Source organism: Apodemus sylvaticus, chromosome 5 (genome assembly GCF_947179515.1).
Source record: "Apodemus sylvaticus chromosome 5, mApoSyl1.1, whole genome shotgun sequence".
Lineage (NCBI taxonomy): Eukaryota > Metazoa > Chordata > Mammalia > Rodentia > Muridae > Apodemus > Apodemus sylvaticus.
The window spans coordinates 73,205,171-73,220,003 of record NC_067476.1 but is presented as its reverse complement, the minus strand read 5'-3'; the positions used below and the strand labels follow the sequence as shown (position 1 = coordinate 73,220,003).

Here is a 14,833-nt window from a genome sequence, read left to right as displayed (position 1 = left end):
TACAACAGTGAGATTTTAGAACAAGACTTGTTAGGGGATTATTTATTTCCCGGGAAGTTCTGTCTATCACTCTGCATATAATATTCTAAGGTCTAGCTCTTAAGAGTTTATTTCAAGCCATGCTTTGTATTTCAGCTTTTTAAAGGCAGGGCTTGGGAGAGAAAGAAAGTGCATCCCTGGGACTAGAGAGATGGCTCAGAGGTTAAGAGCACTGACTGCTCTTCCAGAGGTCCTGAGTTCAAATCCTAGCAACCACGAGGTGGCTCACAACCATTCGTAGTGAGATCTGATGCCCTCTTCTGGTGTGTCTGAAGATAGCAGCAGTGTACTTGTATATAATAAATAAATCTTTAAAAAAAATAATAAAGGTAGGGCTCCCACAGTGGCCCATTCTGGACTGGTACTCACTATGTGGTGCATATGTAGATTGGCTTTGAAATCACAGTATAACTGCCTCAACTTCCCAAGAGCTGGGAATTATAGTCATGAGCCACTATGCCTGGCTCTAAGACCTGTTTTCTCTCCAGAACTGTTCTCTTTAAAAAGAATTTCAAAACATATTATATAAGTATTCTTACATCATAGCCAAAGGAAACATAACCAAGACAGGTCTGGTAACATAGGTCTGAAATCCCAGCTATTCAGGAGGCTGAGGCAGGAGGATCACAAGTTTAAGGTCTGTCTAGGCTAGTGAGTTCAAGGCAGCTTGGGCAACAAAATAAAATGGGGGGGAAAAGTGAGCTAAGGATATGGGAAAGAACTTCTGGTCTGCACGCGTGGGATTTGAAGAGGACATTAAGGAGAGTGAGAAGTCACCATCCTTAGCATGCCGGCACTAAATGGACTGTGATTTGGGTCTAGTTACTTGAGGGAATATCTGAATTCTGGTTCTCCTGGTTTACCCTTGAGTCAGAGTTGGAGGCTAAACAGGGTTAAGGACAGAGCAAACTTCAATAAGTCAATTAAAATATAGACAAAATACCAAGTTTATACTTTACAGAGGCTCTAAAGACCCTGGCAGTTCAATGAGCAAGAGACTCCTACAAGTTTATAAAATTCATAACTAGACTACATTAAAAAATGTATTCACTTATTGTGTGGGAGGGGTGCATGTACAGAGCAGAGGACAACTTGTGAGTGATTAAACTATCAGGTTTGCCAGCAAGCATCTTTTCCTGTTGGGGTATCTTTTTCTGTTTTTAACTTATTGCTATATGTGAGTACACTGTCACTGTCTTAGACACAATAGAAGAGGGCACTGGATCCCATTACAGATGGTTGTGAGCCACCATGTGGTTGCTGGGATTTGAACTCAGTGCCTCTAGAAGAGCAGTCAGTGCTCTTAACCACTGAGCCCTCTCTCCAGACTCCCTCCACCCCCAAGACAGGGTTTCTCTGTATAGCCCTGGCTGTCCTGGAACTCACTCTGTAGACCAGGCTGGCCTTGAACACAGAAATCCACCTGCCTCTGCCTCCCAAGTGCTGGGATTAAAGGCGCGCGCCACCACTGCCCAGCTTTCCCCTTTTTATTATTTCTTTCTTTCAGTTCTAGGGATCAATACCTCACATCCTCTAAGCAAGTACTCACTTACTTATATTAGAAGTTCATTTCTCAAGCCGGGCATGGTGGCGCACGCCTGTAATCCCAGCACTCTGGGAAGCAGACAGGTGGATTTCTGAGTTGGAGGCCAGCCTGGTCTACAGAGTGAGTTCCAGGACAGCAAGGACCACACAGAGAAACTCTGTCTCAAAAAACCAAAAAAAAAAAAAAAAAAAAAAAAGTTCATTTCTCAACTAAGTTCATTTTCTTTCCATCTGCCTATGTAGATAGCAAAGAAGACAAACAAAAACTAAGGGTACCAGGCAGGAAGGCTTAGACCACTATTTGAGAGGCTGAATCAGGAGGGTTGCTACAAGCTACAAGCCAACCTGGGCTACACAGTGAGCACAGGACAGCCTGTGCTATATAAAAAACTGTCTCACACAAACTAGCAATAAATGAATAAATAAATAAACCAGGACAAACGCTTCTTATTTGAGCTCTCCAGATAATTGAAACAACAAAATGCTTTGGCTGTGTGCTGTTCTCTCCTTTATTGTGACTTTGCTGTTGCATCCAGTGAATTTCAAAAGAATAGTGCAGCCTGGGGTTTACCACAAATTAGGGAAACACCGTCTTGATTTTGGTCTAGTTGACACATTTGCCCTTGCACCTGCCCTTCTAAAGCTTTAAGTGTTAATTTATGACAAGTGCCCACATTTAGTACCACCAGATGGCTGAACTTCCGAATGGCTAGTAAGAGGGAAAGTTGTCCGTTTGTTCTGGAAAGTCTTCCTCCTGGCATACTAACTAAAATGAGTGAGTATCAGTCCCTGGCGGACCCGCTCAGCCTCCAAATCCAGAGACTCCATTTGTTCATGCTCCCCCGCAGGGGGCTGTTCAATGGGTCCAGTCACCGCAGAGGACCAGACATCCATCCCGTGTTCCAGGGCAATGTTGTGAAGGACACAACAAGCTAAGATGATGTGGCTGGATTTCTCTGGTGAGTACTGCAGCGCCCCTTTCGATCCATCCAGGCACCGGAACCTACAGCAGAGGGTCCGCAAAGTCTTCTCAATCACACTGTGAGTTGCAGAATGGGCCCTGTTATAGCGATACTCGGCTGGAGTTTCAGGACTATGTAGTGGAGTCAGGAGCCAGGTGCGGAGAAAGAAGGAACTGTCACCTGCAGGAAATGCCAGGGAGAACGTGACTGTGAATGGATTACCAGCAAAACATGAAATTCATGCTAGTTGTGGTGCTCATGACTAATCTCAGTGCTCAAGATGCTGAGACAGGAATACTTCCTCAAGCTCCAGGCCACCCTGAACTGCACAATGAGACCTTGTCTCACAGAACAAAAACAGGGACATTTGAAAAACACAGTGAGGAAAGACAGGAAAATAAACAGCCTTTGGAGCCAAGCATACCACAGCATAATAACCAGAAAAAAGTTGTCATAACAAAGTATGGGGAGGGAAGAGAGATGGCTAAGAGGTTAAAAGTACATGCCGTTCTTACAGAGGACCTGGATTCAATTCCCAGGGAAATAAACACTATCAACACTCTTTTCTGGTCTCCAAGGACACCAAGCACACACATATAGTATACATACATGCAGGCAAACTCTATAAATACCTTTTTTTTTTTTTGGTATTTCGAGACAGGGTTTCTCTGTGTAGCCCTGGCTGTCCTAGAACTCCCTCAGTAGATCAGCTAGCCTTGAGCTCAGAAATCCACCTGCCTCTGCCTCCAAAGTGCTGGGGTTAAAGGCGTGCACCATCACTGCCCGGCAAAAAATGAATACTTTTAAATAGAGAGCATGAACTAGTACTGATTGGCCCTTTCCCGTTTCTCTGAAGCATGTCTGATCCCACAGTTCTTTATTGCACCTTCCCTTTTCTCCAAGGTGGTGGTGACAGTAGGTGATGAATGTCAAGATCGCAAGTCAATTCCAGTATAGGTGACACAAAGGAGGAATATCTGCACTTGGGAGGCTGAGACAGAAAGATGACCAATGAGGCCAGCTTCGTCTACACACTGAGAACCCATCAAAACCAAAATGTCACTGCATAAAGCAGTGTTGGTTGGCAATATCTTTGACTAAAACCAATGGACAAAAAGCTGAGAGCTAACAAATCCCAATCTGAGAAATAGAAGGAAGGAAGCAGATCCACAGAAATCCAATTACTGGCCTAAGGAAAGCAAACGCAAATGGGGAGCAAGTCCTAGTCCAAGGGACAATGTTTTTATAATGTTTAATTGTCCTGACTCACCACCGCAGACAAACAAAGCAGCTCACACTGACGTGTGACTTCTTATAAACTCTAATCAGATACTGAGCCCTGAAAACCAAGGTAAGCACTGTCCTCCTAACCCGCCACCAAGTTCAGTAAATAGTTGACTCTTAAAACAGAGATAGCCACTGTTCCAAAAATAATAAAAGACTTCTTTCATTTTGGAGCTTATGTTTCTAAGACTGGATTAGCTTAAAATAACTGAGATGTCTCACAAAAATTTAAAGTTTATGTTTAGCTGGTTTTCTTTTTTGAGACAAGAGTCTTATTCTGTAGACCTAAAACTCCCTAGGTAGCTCATATTGACCTTAAATTCACAGCAATCCTCCTGCTTCAGTCTCCTCAGTGCTGGGGTTATAGGCATGAGCTACCACGCCTGGCTTTCTCCTCCGCCACTTTTGTTTTGCTTTGAAGTGGGGGTTTCATGTAGTTGAGGCCCCAGGCTTCTGATGTGGTGCTCTTCTCTCTACCTCTCAAATGCTGGCATTACAAGTGTCCACCAACTCCCACTCTTCTTTTAACTGAACTCACTCTTCTAAATACTATCTAAAAAAAGGGGCGGGGGGGAGGGGGAGAGTAGAGCAGCTATGAGGGTGCACACATGCAATCCAGCCAGAACTAAAAGAGAAGATGGGGGAGAGAAAGGGAGACTCCAGATGGCTCAGAGTAACGGTGCTTAATACAAATACAAAGCTGGAGGATCTGGGTTTGATCCCCGGGACCAATGTGAGAAGGAGAGAACTAACTCCTGGGAATTGTCCACATAAATATAAAGTGTCTAAGCCGGGCGGTGGTGGCGCACGCCGGTAATCCCAGCACTCTGGGAGGCAGAGGCAGGCGGATTTCTGAGTTCGAGGCCAGCCTGGTCTACAGAGTGAGTTCCAGGACAGCCGGGGCTACACAGAGAAACCCTGTCTCGAAAAAACCAAATCCAAAAAAATAAATAAATAAAATAAAATAAATAAAGTGTCTTAAAAGGATATTATAAACAATAATGAAAATAATACTTATGACAAACTGAACAGTGTGACACCTGTGACATACTTAACACAGGGACTGGAATAGGTGATAAGCATGTTTGGGCTCAGAATAAGACCCTTTCTCAGAAACAAAACAAAACAAACACACAGGAGCAGGGCAAGATGGCTCAATGGGTAAAACAACTAATAAACTGAATCCAATCCTTGGGTCTCACACAAAGGTGGAGACAGAGAATCAATTCCAAAGGTTTCTGATCTCACACAAATGCTGTGGAATGTACGCACCAAACACTTACACAACACACACATTTCACACACACACACACACACACACAAAAGCTCCATAGTCACTAGCTGGTTAAAATTCAAGCATCACTGGAAAACAGATACTCATGAGGAGATTAAGATGAGATGGGGAACGGATTATAAATGCTTATGCGATCACTCAGTCACCCATAAGAAATTCTGGGAGCTCTTACCCAAAGCTGCTTAGCAGCACTAGCCTAAGAGCTGAAGAACTAAGAACTCAAGCTGACTGTTTAGAGAAGTGGTGTGCTTAGAGCCTGGGAGTTTAGGTAATACACCTATAGGGACAGCTAAGGATAACAACAGGAAGGGCAGCTTAAAAGGAACTTAAAGTGGAGTGTGATGGTGGATACCTGTAATCCCAGCTACCTCAATATGAGCAGAGAATCAGGCTCTTTAAGCCAGTCTGGGAAACAGTGAGATGCCTATTTCAAAAATAGAAAAGACAAGAAAAGAAAAGGAATTTAAATATTCTGTGCCTCTCAGTTTCCTCTTTTATAAAAAAACGTTGATAATATTATTTGCCTGTTTTTAAAAGCAGGGTCTCCTGTTTCCCTGGCTGGTCTTGAAGTTCCTTGTAATACTAGCACTAAGGAGGCTGAGGCTGGAGGATTATGAGTTCAAGGCCATCTTAGGAGTCAGTTTGAGGTCAAACTTGAAGTCAAATCAAAATCTTGTTGAGAAAAAAATGTAACAACAGATATTTCATGGAAATGGTCTGTGTACCTGAAGACAGTCAGATGCTGTAACCCCTCACTGTTGCACGAGTCTGGCCACTTGGCAATGGGAATGTTTCTCTTTAATGGAGCATTTAAAAATTAAAGACAGGGATTTGAGCATCTACTAAATAGCAAGCACTTCACTTTGATCACCTGCAGTACAAATATAACTAGGGGTTTCCCACTAACAGAGAGGTATCCCAACACTTTTGATAAGGCTTTTTCTTTTTTTTTCAGACATTTCTCAGTATGAGATTACAGCTGTCTTGAAACTTAAAACCCTGCCTGAGCATCCTTCATACACTTTTCTTTTTCTCCTCTTCTTCCTCCTTCCCTTCTTTTCTTTCTTCTCTTTCCTAATACAGGATCCCATGTAACCTAGTGTAATGTACATTGTTATCAGCAAACTCTTATGTACTGTTAGAGCTCATTGAGAAACTGGGCTCTAGAATCAAGGGTTTCCTCCCCAAGTTCAAACCCAAGTACATTCATTTCCTCATCTTCCAAGGCTCCCAGTCTGGAGATGGGCTGCCCTCCAAACTTTGTGAGGAGAAGAGAACAACAAACCAGCCCTACAGTCAGGACAGACTGTTCTTGGAACAGCTGGAAGAAGAACCACATCAATAGATACTACTACTATTTAGCTGCTGATATGAAGTCCTACAGTGAGAAAGACAGGCTGGAGGAGGTTCAGCATGGGCAGCTAGTCCACAGAGGGAAAACTCAACCAGGGGCTCCAGCTGACTGCTTCAACCTCCCCAGCCAGTTTCTACAGGATATCTTTTTTGTTGCTGTTTTTGGCTTTTGTTTTTTTTCGAGGCAGGGTTTCTCTGTGTAGCCCTGGCTGTCCTAGAACTCACTCTGTAGACCAGGCTGGCGCCGAACTCAGAAATCCACCTACCTCTGTCTCCCAAGTGCAGCACCACTGCCCGGCTTTCTACTGGATATCTTAAGACCTAATTTGATGATGTCTGTCTGTCTAACTACCTATCATTTGCTATTTATTTTTTTACTTTTGTTTGCTATTTACTTAATTTGCTCATTCAAAACTGAAAGCATAGCTATTGTAGGTCATTCTCTGGACAATATAGAACACTCATGTTGACCATGACCTTAATATAAGTAGCAGAAATTGGTCTTTAACTCTTCATCTTCCTGTTTAAATTTCCAAGTTCTTTATTACAGGTGTGTGCTGCCATGCCTGGCTTTTTTCTTTTGTCGGTTAGAACTCTTCTGCTCAAGCGATCCCCTTGCCTCAGTCTCTGTTGTATCTGACAGCACGGGCAGGAGCCGCAGGCTTAATTCAATCCATTCAACACTTAAACATAATATGTTGTGCTAGGCAAGCACTCAGGAGGGGCAGAGGTAGGTAGATCTTTGTGAGGTTAAGGCTAGCCTGGTCTACAAAGTGAGTTCCAGAACAACCAGAGCTACACAGTTTCAACAAAACAAAGAAAACAAGATGTTGTGCATTAGACAGTCCTGTCCTGCTGTTTATCTAAGAGTATAGCTTCAGAGGTGTGGGGTTTTGAATAGGAATGGCCCCTATAGACTCATGTGCATGAATGCTTGGCCCATGAATGGAGTGTCACTATTAGGAGAGGTGCCCTTGTTGGAGTGGGTGTGGACTTGCTGGAAGAAGTGTGTCACTGGAGGTGGGCTTTGAGGTCTTAAAAGCTCAAGCCTGGCCAGGGCTGGTCTGTCTGAGTTTCCTTCTGCAAAACAAGATATAGACCTCTCAGCTCCTTCTCCAGCATGCCTGATGCTATCATGTTTCCACCATGGCAATAATGGACTCAACCTGCAAGCTAGTCCCAATTAAATGCTTTCCCCTGTAAGAGTTGCCTTGGTCATGGTCTCTTCACAGCCCTGCACCGTCACACGCATACCCTGCCCCCGACCCCCCCCAACAAGGGGCTAGAGAAAAAGCTCAGCACAGGCTGCTCTTCCAGCTCACAGCGATCTGTAACTCCAGTTCCAGGACATCTAATAGCTTCTGCAGGTCTCAGCAGGTACCAGGCACACACATGGTACACATACATAGAAAACACCCATACAGATTTAAAAAAGAAAAAAAAAATGAAGCTCAAACAAACAAAGCTTTCAGGCTTAAGAGTTTCATTGTTTCTAACACTATACTTCACAGCTGAGCAGTCACTTTGGTTTACACTACTTAATGGTAAACAAATTCTTATCTGGCTCAGATCGATGAGTCAGCCTTTAAATGAGACTCAGCCTATAGAAGCAGATTGGAGAAGCAAGCTCTTTTTTTGTTCATTTGTTTTTGTTTTTACACAGGTTTCTCTGTGTAGTCCTGGCTGTTCTGGAACTCACTCTGTAGACCAGGCTGGCCTCGAACTCAGAGATTACCTGCCTCTGCCTCCCAGAGTGCTACCACAGTCTTATTTTAGATGTCCATGGACACAGAGCTCCAAGACAAATTCTTAGAAGAGTGAAGGCAACAAATGTTTTTTTGGATTTGGTTTTTTCGAGCCAGGGTTTCTCTGTGTAGCCCTGGCTGTCCTGGAACTTACTCTGTAGACCAGGCTGGCCTCGAACTCAGAAATCCACCTGCCTCTGCCTCCCAGAGTGCTGGGATTACAGGCATGCGCCACCACTGCCTGGCTGCAAGTAATGTTTTTACGTTACAGAGAATGAGCTCTATCTTATTGTAATTATTATTCTTAGCTTAATTAAAAAAATCATGTGGTGTGTGTGTGTGTGTGTGTATGTGTGTAAGTATGCCCATGTGGGTTCAAGTACCTTTGGGGGCCAGAAGAAAAGATGCATCCCCTAGTGATGGAGTTATAAGCAGCTGTAAGCTACCCAATTTGGGCGTTGAGAACTGAATTCAGGTGTTCTGGAAGAGCAGGTACTCTTTAAGCCATCTATTCAGTCCTCTGTTTAGTTTTTGAGATGGGGGTCATGTATCACAGGCTAGCCTTAAGCTTCCTATGTAGCTGAGGATCACCCTGAATTTCTGATACTCCTGACTTCTGAGTCCTCGGAATGCAGTTATACACCAACACAGTTAGGCACAGCAGCCAATGCAGAGCTGAGAACTGAACCAGGACCTCCTACACTACTAAGCTACATTCCTATTCCCTTATTTTTGAGACAGGGTCTCCCTCTACATCCAGGTTGGCCTGGAACACTATGTCTGGAACTTAAGAGCCTTTTGCCTAAGCTTACACAGTCCTGGGATTACAAGCATAAAAAAATAACACCCAACTTAAATATTGTTTCTGTTTTAAAAATTTTTAGATTTATTTTATGTGTATCGGTCTTATGTCTGCATATATATATATGTATATATATATATATATGTGTGTGTGTGTGTGTGTACCATGTGCACACCTTATGCTGTGGAAGTCAGAAGAAAGCTTTAGGTTCCTTGGAACTGGAGTTATGGGTATTTGTGAGCCTCTATGTGGGTGATGGAATCAAACCCAGGTCATCTTCAAGAACAAGTGCTGTAGCTGGGCGGTGGTGGCGCACGCCTGTAGTCCCAGCACTCTGGGAGGCAGAGGCAGGTGGATTTCTGAGTTTGAGGCCAGCCTGGTCTACAGAGTGAGTTCCAGGACAGCCAGGCCTACACAGAGAAACCCTGTCTTGAAAAACCAAAAAAAAAATTAAAAGAACAAGTGCTCTTAATCACCAGGATTCCTCTCCATCCCTTAAATAGTAATTTAAAAAAAAAATCAATGTGCAAAGGTTGAAGGTTCAGTGTTAAATCCTTGCCTGGCATTCCCAAGCCTTGGATTTGATCCCCAGTTCAGGAATAATAATAAAAATAATTATGAGGGTATGGGGGCATACACCTTTAATTCCAGCTCTTAAGAGGCCAATGCAAATTAATCTCTGAGTTTAAGGCTGGCTGTATCTAAAATTCCAGGCTATACAATAAGTTACCTGTCTCAAAAAGTCTCTAAAAACTAATAATAACAAAAGAATACAAAAAGGCCCAGAGAGTTCTCAGCAGAGGTTTCACAGGATAAACAGTAAGAGCATGGAACCTCAGATTTCCCTTGCTCTCCTGAGTAACTTTTCCACGGATATAAACTGAAGATTTATCCCTGTAAACTTACCAAGAAGCCAGGTCTCTTTGGGCATGCCAGTTTCGAACTGACTGGTGACGGAGGACCGCTGCAGCACAGCACAGTCCTGGAGGCCACCTGGCCAGCTTGTCTCCACAGTCATCAGTGCCCCTCTGATGTCACACACCACCAGACAGTTTAGAGAATGTAGACCCTTTCGGTTCACGTAAGAGAGGTCTTCAGCATTTGGAGCCTTGATTGCCACATGGATACAGTCAGCCACCCCTATCACCCCTGGCATCCCTGCCAATCCATAGAATTCGTCCTTTAGAGACTGTATGGCAGCTTCATCAGCTGGAAAGTGAATAAACTGTGAGGCCCGTTCCACAAGGGCTTCAGTGACATTGGCAACGCAGCGACTCATAGAGGCTTGACTAATTCCAATGGCGTCTCCCATCCGGGTCTGGAAGGAGCCTGAGGTGTAAAACCCTAACGCTGCCAGGATCTGGGTCTCTGGGCTAATAGCCCGAGATCGCTGAGTAGGCCGAGAAAGACTTGCCCCCAAGAGTTCCACTAAGTAGTAAATGAATTGTCGGGGAAATCCATACATGGACATCAAGTAGTCATCAGTCACATCATCCAGCTTAAACCGGTCCAAGGTCCGGTGACCTCGGCCATACAGCAAGAGATCACAGTCAAGCACTGTTATTGGTATAGCCATTGCTGATGTGGATTTCCTCTTCTAACAGCTTTTCCTGAATTTTCTCTAAAACGGAGAGGTTGGCACCAAAAGTATCAGCTAAACAGTTAAATGGCTCTGACATTTATAATCTTCTTTCTGTAAATGTTAATGAAAAGACAAAAATAATTAGAAAGTATCCAAACCATCGCAAATGACTCAAAACCTACACCTTTTCAGCAATTCCCATTTTAACTCTAGATTTATCTCCACTGACTCACTACTGTATGACAAACTTGATCTAATTTGCAGACAATGTGAGTTCAATCCCACTGGCCCATCTAATACCTGGCATTTCAACTGAGAATAACAAATGAGAACAAACAATTCACAAGGTAAAAGAGGTCTATGGCAACCATGAAACAGCTGGTAAATTGGAAACACCTTTAGGATTACTCAGACAGGTTTGTTTTGCAAAGCCCTATGGCTCCACAGATGTGGGAGTGCTCAAACCAGTCCAACTAGGGATGAGGAAGAACAAAGGAAAAGAAAGGAAGGAAGGAAGGAAAGAAGGCAGTAAGACAGTTCAAGACCCAGCCTGGGGACCTACAATGTCTGCAGTAACAGGTTTTCCCTTCATCTCAAGAGACCCAAATCCCGAGGCTTTAGCCTAGAAAGGAAGATTAGCCAGGATAAAAGGGAGGAAGGAGGAAGAAGCTAAGTGAACCAGGTAGGTCTGGAAAACCGAGGCCACTTTTACAACCCGCTTTCAAAACATTATTAAGGGACAAAGATGGCTCCGAGGACACACGGTTTGACCATGATGGAAAGAATCGTCTGACTTAAAGTTGTCCTCTGACCTCCAACATCCTTGCCACAGCACGCCTGCCTCCAATACATAAATGTAACTTAAAAAAAAAAAGTTTATTCCTTTAAAAGTCGTGTAAGTAAAGATACCCAAGCCAGAAATGGTGGCTCACTGTTAGACCAGAGGATCACGTGCGAGGCAAGCGTGGACTACACGAGCGCCAGTCAAAACAAAACAACAAAACTAAGGCTAGTTCAGCCTGTAATGTTAGCGTTCTGGAAGCTGGGTAGCATCGCCGCGTGTTCCATGCCAGCTTGAGCTAATTACGTTCAAAGCTAACCTGAGTTACACAGCGAGACCTTGTCTCAAAATTCACAAGATAACCAACGTCTGACTGCGCGGCACAGAGTAACCTAGCGCTGATCGCCACCTTTCTGTAACTTCCGAATTACCCGGAGCACACTCCACCCTCCGGGCCGAAGAAGGCCCGCCTCCCGAATCCACGGCCGCACACAGGCAGCCACGGTGCGCAACAGCGGCACCGCCCCTTCCGCGTCAGCGCCGGCCACACGCCGCGTCTTCAGTACCTCCGCCACCGCGGCCTGCGCTTCGCCGCCGTACATTCCACACAAAGCCTAGTCCCCAACTCCCCAAATTCCCTCCCAAACACTTTTTGTTTCTCCTAAAAGGCTTTAAAATTAAGCAAACGATTTATTTCTGGAAAGAAACCACCTTTTCTGAAGACTCTGATAAGCAGAAATATTAAATAGGTCGTCTGTGGTATAGCGAAAGTGCAGCTGAAGTTAGGCAGCTGCATTTCCTCCGTAGCGCCTACCTCCCCTCCGCCTGCACTGAAGCGGATGAAAACAAACACTAAGGATGGCGGCGCCGGGCAGCGACTGGTTGCTGGCTTAGGGCGGGAGAGATCGCTTGACGTGTGAAGGGGAAGCTCTGAGGAAAACCAGTCGACACCAGTCCGACAGCTTTTTCAGTTCTGGGATCCGGGAGCCTCGTTAGCGTGAGGTATCTCTCTGCGACCTGTGCTGTCACTACCGCCCCAGAGCGCGGAACCCACAGCCGGGAGGTGCGGTTGGCCGGCCCCAGGCCCCGGCCTCCGGAATGAGAGCCCGGAGCCACTCTCTGTGCAGTAGCTTCACAGGTACTTACTTACGACGGTAATAGCCCCCGGATCTTTCAGCGCCCCCGAGTGGGAGGTCACTGATCTGCGTTGCCTTGGCCTCCTCCTTGGGGACGCCCAAGCCAAGCAACTGAGGTTCAGTTCCATAATCCCCTCATTATGTTTTCTACGGGAAGTTGGGTTGGTTTGGACCCTACAGGCTCTTGAGACGTCCCAACCGTTACAGACATCCCCCGAAATTTCCTTGCTATTCTATTGTCTTTTCGGGTTTCGTCAAAAAAGATCTATTGTAGAACATTTGTAGGACCGTAACACTGGAGTTGGGTACCAAGATGGATAAGGTCAGTTTTCAATCGATCAAAAAAAAAAAATTGAATGCCAAACATGTACCCCGCGTGTAATTAAGGGTGACTTGATTAGTGAAAAAAGAGACTATCTTCTTACTGACAGTGGGACAACAACTTGTGCAAACCCGTGAACCATTCTCATTAAATCTCTGAGTAAGTGGCTAAGCACCTTCTTGGGCTAGTCACTATACACATGAGTTTTAAATTTCTCATTCACTTTTTTCCTAGTTAATCTGCTCAGTCCAACCTCAAGGTAACATTTCTTTTTTGCTCCCCTCCCCTCCCATCCCCTCTGTAGTAGCCCAGGTTGGCCCTAAACTCCTGTGCTTCAGTTATCCTCTTCACTCAGCCTCTTGAGTAGCTGAGAATACCAGCTCAGGGCTGACAGAGGGCTCAGCTATGCAGCCTAGATTTGCCTTGAATTACTGGTTTTCCTTCCCCAGCATCTTAAGTGTTGAGATTATCCAGCATATACCATCATGTCTGGTTTTGAAATCCTCTTAATGAACTATCTATATGTTTACTTATATGTATAGAATGATTATATATTTGTACACAAACACATATGTGTTCCTGAGATTTAACCTGTCACTTTGCTCAGTCTACTACAGAGCTATATTCACAACCAATTACATCTCTGCATTTTGAGACAAGATCTTTTTGTGTATTACCCTTGTTGACCTGGAACTCACTGTGTAGACTAAGCTAGCATTGAACTTTTGAGCAGTCCTCTTGCCTCTGCCTCCCCAGGCCTGGGGTATAGGCATGTAACACCATGCTCAGCCAAACAACACTATCTATCTATCTATCTTTTTTTTTCAAGACAGGGTTTCTGTATAGCCCTGGCTCGCTGTCCTGGAACTCACTCTGTAGACCAGGCTGGTCTGGAGCTTGAAAATCTGCCTGCCTCTGCCTTCCAAGTGCTGGGATTAAAAGCATGCACCACCACTACTATATAGTTTTGGGTGACCTTGAACTCCTGAATCTCTTCCTCCTGAATACTGGAATTATAAGTGTGAAATACCATATCCAACGCTAAAAACTGAGTTTAAATCTTTTAAAGGCTTATAACTCTTTAAAATAATTTTACATTTTAACTGTAGAGTGCATGTGGAGCAACTTATTAGAAAAATCTACTGTAGACTATTGTAGGCTGCACAGGCAGTCTTATGTCCTTGGGCAGAAAGGATGAGAGTGTGAATCAACACTCTTAGAAAGGCCATGTACAGTTGATTGTTAGTAAAAGTATACAGCTAAGTCAAGAATTGATAGAAGTCATAACAGAATTACAGCTTTGGAGAATGTTGCTTCCACTTTTGATTCACTTGTATATGAATAAAATGCAGGGTTAAAAGACATTTTACAGTCCTTGTTTATTTATTCTCTTATTTAAATATTACTCTCTTATTTAAAGATAACTTAAGATGGTATTAAGATCAGATACTCTGAGGTGGATGCTAATTAGTTACTCTGTTTTAAAGATTTATTGTTGTTAATTATTTTGCCTTTAATCTTTTGTGGCTTTTTTAAAAAGATTTATTTATTTATTATAAATAAGTACAGTATAGCTGTCTTCAGACACACCAGAAGAGGGCGTCAGATCTCATTACGGATGGTTGTGAGCCACCATGTGGTTGCTGGGATTTGAACTCAGGACCTTTGGAAAAGCAGTCAGTGCTCTTAACTGCTGAACAATCTCTCCAGACCTGGAATTTTTTTTCTTTTTTCTTTTCTATCCTCCCTTGGCCTTGTTTACTTTTGGGATTTTGTTTATTTTTTGTAGCTATTGGATGGCCTGGGAGCTGAGGTTTTCTTTCTGCCTCATCATCTGAGTTCTTGGATTCTAAGCATTCACTACCACACCATGGTGGGGTTTTTTTTCTTTTAAAGTACATTTGTAGGACTGGAGAGATGGTTCAGTGAGTAAGAGCACCTACTGTTCTTCTGAAGGTCCTGAGTTCAGTTCCCAGCAAAATACATGG

At 43.9% G+C, this 14,833-nt stretch overlaps 2 protein-coding genes across 11 annotated transcripts in view; one reads left to right on the top strand and one right to left on the bottom strand.

Moving 5' to 3' along the window:
* Positions 1-2,069: 2,069 nt before the first annotated feature.
* Harbi1 (harbinger transposase derived 1) lies at positions 2,070-11,875 on the bottom strand. Of its 6 annotated transcripts, none has more exons than XM_052182977.1 (3): positions 11,819-11,875; positions 9,931-10,717; positions 2,070-2,726 (listed from the first exon to the last, which is right to left on the bottom strand). In XM_052182977.1, exons 2-3 carry the CDS (start codon positions 10,598-10,600, stop codon positions 2,347-2,349), a joined length of 1,050 nt encoding a protein of 349 aa, XP_052038937.1. In that variant the 5' UTR covers positions 10,601-10,717; positions 11,819-11,875; the 3' UTR covers positions 2,070-2,346. The 6 variants fall into 6 exon arrangements, with proteins under 6 accessions (XP_052038937.1, XP_052038936.1, XP_052038935.1 ...); XM_052182976.1 differs by having other exon boundaries at positions 11,797-11,861; XM_052182975.1 differs by lacking the exon at positions 11,819-11,875 and adding an exon at positions 11,516-11,812.
* Positions 11,876-12,196: 321 nt separating this feature from the next.
* Atg13 (autophagy related 13) overlaps positions 12,197-14,833 on the top strand; it is a 32,160-nt gene continuing 29,523 nt past the window's right edge. For all 5 annotated transcript variants that reach the window (XM_052182965.1, XM_052182967.1, XM_052182964.1 and 2 more), the window contains exon 1: positions 12,197-12,525. The gene's annotated coding sequence lies outside the window, so the exon portion shown is untranslated. The remainder of the gene's footprint in view (positions 12,526-14,833) is intronic.

Excerpts from the sequence above, each read along its gene's own strand:
- Harbi1 (XM_052182977.1), bottom strand. The coding sequence starts at position 10,600 with ATGGCTATACCAATAACAGTGCTTGACTGTGATCTCTTGCTGTATGGC. Across the intron at positions 2,727-9,930 it reads CAAAGAGACCTGGCTTCTTG|GTGACAGTTCCTTCTTTCTC; the intron begins GTAAGTTTACAG and ends CATTTCCTGCAG.